Below are 2,972 nucleotides of genomic sequence, written 5' to 3' on the forward strand. Positions count from 1 at the left end.
TTGTTTCCGAAAGACATTAGACAACAACAAAGAGTATATCATACAAAGCTTCCAGCGAAAGCGTGTGCTCTATCAACAATTTACTGTAAATCAACAAAAAATGAAAGCAAAACCTGAGATATATAACTCTACACAAATGCAAAAGTATACCTACTCTTCACAATCCTCACAAAGCTACTTTAGGATTTGTATAATTTATCTCTTTAACCAAAAAAGACCTCGAAGATATCAGCATCGATTTTGCAGAGACAATGAAACTTCAAAGAAGAGTCAAACCCAATCATCTGCATTCTTATACATGCATCCAAAGGCTGACAAATAATAAGTAGTTCAATCCTTGAGAGCCATCAGCAAGAGATGTGATTAGAACCATAGCTAATTGCCGTCAAGCTAGTGTCAGACATATTTGTCACCCACAGATGAGGGCTATTCCCTGCTCCTCTTATATTGTGTGCATAAGAAGGCCACCTAACATCCGAACCACACAACTTTGTCTCACCCGATTTAATCATCTTTTGGGTTCTGTCGAGAACAATAAGGCTTGAAAATGTTGAAAAACTGTTCCCTACAAAGATATCAGATCTTAAGCAGACTTCATAGTCGATAGCAGATTGAAATAGATATGGTTGCTTCTTGTATAAATCAAAAACACCTAGTTTTTTCTTCTCGTAAGGATGCAACCCGTCCTTCCAACCGTTCAAGACAGTATTGTCTTCAAGAAGAGTATCGGCAACAGCAAGATAAACGACTACAGGAGTTTTAAGACCGTCAATGTTCCCCACTCTAGCCATTATCTCCTCCTTACTACTACAAATTTCACTAATATTTAATCTCTGCTCCAGCTTCTTACAGTGAATCATCCAATCCTTTTCTATTCTCATGTGCACAGCCACAAAAGGAACCGGTTCCGACAAAGAGCTTGACATTGGATTCTTACTTCTATCCTCCATTCCTATTTCTCTAATCTTGGAGACAACTTTATCTGCTTCTGTCGATATTTCCTCTACTAAAGCTAAGCATTCGAAAACCCTTGCATAGTCTTTAGTTGGCCAATGGTCATGCCACAAAAAGGGGTTCTTCCCTACTATCCGAACGATCTCATGTGCATTATATGGATGCTTACTAAACTGATTCAACTGCTCCAAATCTTTTTCCAATGTCCACCTTCTTCCATTGCCTTTCTGAAGTTCGATAACATCACTTTGATTCGAAACATCTGAATAACGACTCAATTGGACAAACCCTTTGCAAACTGAATTAAATCTTTCAAATTGGAAGACCTTATCGAAAGAAATAGGCTTCAAAAGTTCGAAGTCTTTATAAAATAGCGAAGCACTCAATTTAGGCATCAACAATGTTCGATTGAGCATTCGTGCAGTCAAACAAGCTCTAGCAAAAGCAATCTTCTGATTGTTCAATCCCCACACAATCTGAGGAACTTCAAGAAACTTCTGTTTCACCGGTTGATTCGACGAGAATGAACGGTTATGGACAAGGACAAATTTGTTCTGTTGAATGACCCCACTAAGTCCAGAGAATGTTGGAAGCAAAACAGTTCCAAGGAACAAAGCAATGACCACCAACAACAAGCATTTTGCAGCCAAGAAATTCAAATGGACTCCAAAAAGTCTCAATTGCTTACAATTTGACAAGTCCATTAGAGATTCAATCCAATTAAGTTCAGATACTACTCATCTCAACAAAACAATATTCAATGAACCAAACAACAAAAACCCATAATAGTTCAATCCTCAGCTCCAGTCAGAGAATCAGACTTGATTAGCCTCTTTTTCTGAGCAGACAAAAAAAAAACAAGAAACGGGAAGGGAAATCAAATTATTAACTACTGCATCTGAAAACCACTTCTGAAACAGAGAAGAATACATTTATCTATCATTACAAAATAAAAAGCAAAAAAACATGAAAAGATAACTAAAATTTACCTCAATTGTCTAACCTTGAAATCTGAAAACAGAAATACAAACAATTTCTGAAAGCCAAGAAAGAAACAGAATCCTTTCGGTCCAGATATATTTCAGTTTCTGAAAAGTTCAAGAAAACCGATTAAAGAGGAAAATGGATCTTAAAACATGCTAAAAATCCAATCTTTTTGCTTCACAAAAGAAAATCAATCATGAAAGTCAAACATCCATTAAAACCCAAATGAGAACTTCCAAAAATAGAAGAAGAAGAAGAAGAAGAAGAAGAAGAAGAAGAAGAGAAGAGACCAGAAACCATAAAAAGGGACAAAACTATGATGCATGCAATCCCAACAAAACAAGAAAAGTGAGGTAATAGGGGCCACCCCAGGTGGGGTTGTTGCGTTGGGTTTGGGGTTAGGGGTTAGGGAGGAAGAAGGAAGAAGAAGTTCTATTGTTCGGAAAATAAGGGAGGCGAAAGGGTAAAGAAGGTAAAAGTTGTGACCTTTGAGTTGTTGTTGGAGTGTAAAGTGAAGCCAACCACAAAGAAAATTAAAGGGAACTCAAAGACAATGAGGATGATTCCAAAAGAATAAATAAAAAATTGTATGTATGTGTGTGTGAGAGAAAAGGGGGAAAACATAGGATGAGCTTTTTTGCATGGAAGGGAAGAGAGAAACGGGGACTCAAAATTCGTACAGCCAAAGCAAAACCCAAGTGCCAACAATGCATCACCATCATGACAACTCACACCAAAGAAAAATGTAATTTCCTCAATTAGCATATCTTTTTCTTATTTCTTTCTCTCTTGAAAAAGAAATAGAGCATCAAATCCTTTTTCCAACCAAAATAATAAATTTAGTGTATTCTCGTAAAGTGGAGTCTGAGTTGGGTAAAATATATGCGGCTCATATTATTATTCGAATGAAATAGAGAGGTTGTTTTTTATAGACTCCAACACAGGATAAATAACAGTGTAACAAACATAAAAACACAATAATATAAAAACAAACAATAGAATAAGATAACATACCACTAGATAATAAAAAAAAC

The 2,972-nt window shown here is 36.3% G+C and overlaps 1 protein-coding gene across 3 annotated transcripts; it reads right to left on the reverse strand.

Annotated features, from left to right (window-relative positions):
* On the reverse strand, positions 1-2,660 carry LOC107858971 (O-fucosyltransferase 23). 3 transcript variants are annotated; one of them, XM_047406622.1, is made up of 3 exons: positions 2,425-2,660; positions 1,958-2,042; positions 1-1,792 (listed from the first exon to the last, which is right to left on the reverse strand). In XM_047406622.1, the coding sequence occupies exon 3, from the start codon at positions 1,656-1,658 to the stop codon at positions 348-350; it is 1,311 nt and encodes a 436-aa protein (XP_047262578.1). In that variant the 5' UTR covers positions 1,659-1,792; positions 1,958-2,042; positions 2,425-2,660; the 3' UTR covers positions 1-347. The 3 variants fall into 3 exon arrangements, with proteins under 3 accessions (XP_047262578.1, XP_016559295.1, XP_047262577.1); XM_016703809.2 differs by having other exon boundaries at positions 1,944-2,042; XM_047406621.1 differs by having other exon boundaries at positions 1,958-2,660.
* Between the last annotated feature and the right edge of the window lie 312 nt (positions 2,661-2,972).

Source organism: Capsicum annuum, chromosome 2 (assembly GCF_002878395.1).
Source record: "Capsicum annuum cultivar UCD-10X-F1 chromosome 2, UCD10Xv1.1, whole genome shotgun sequence".
NCBI classification, from domain to species: Eukaryota; Viridiplantae; Streptophyta; class Magnoliopsida; order Solanales; family Solanaceae; genus Capsicum; species Capsicum annuum.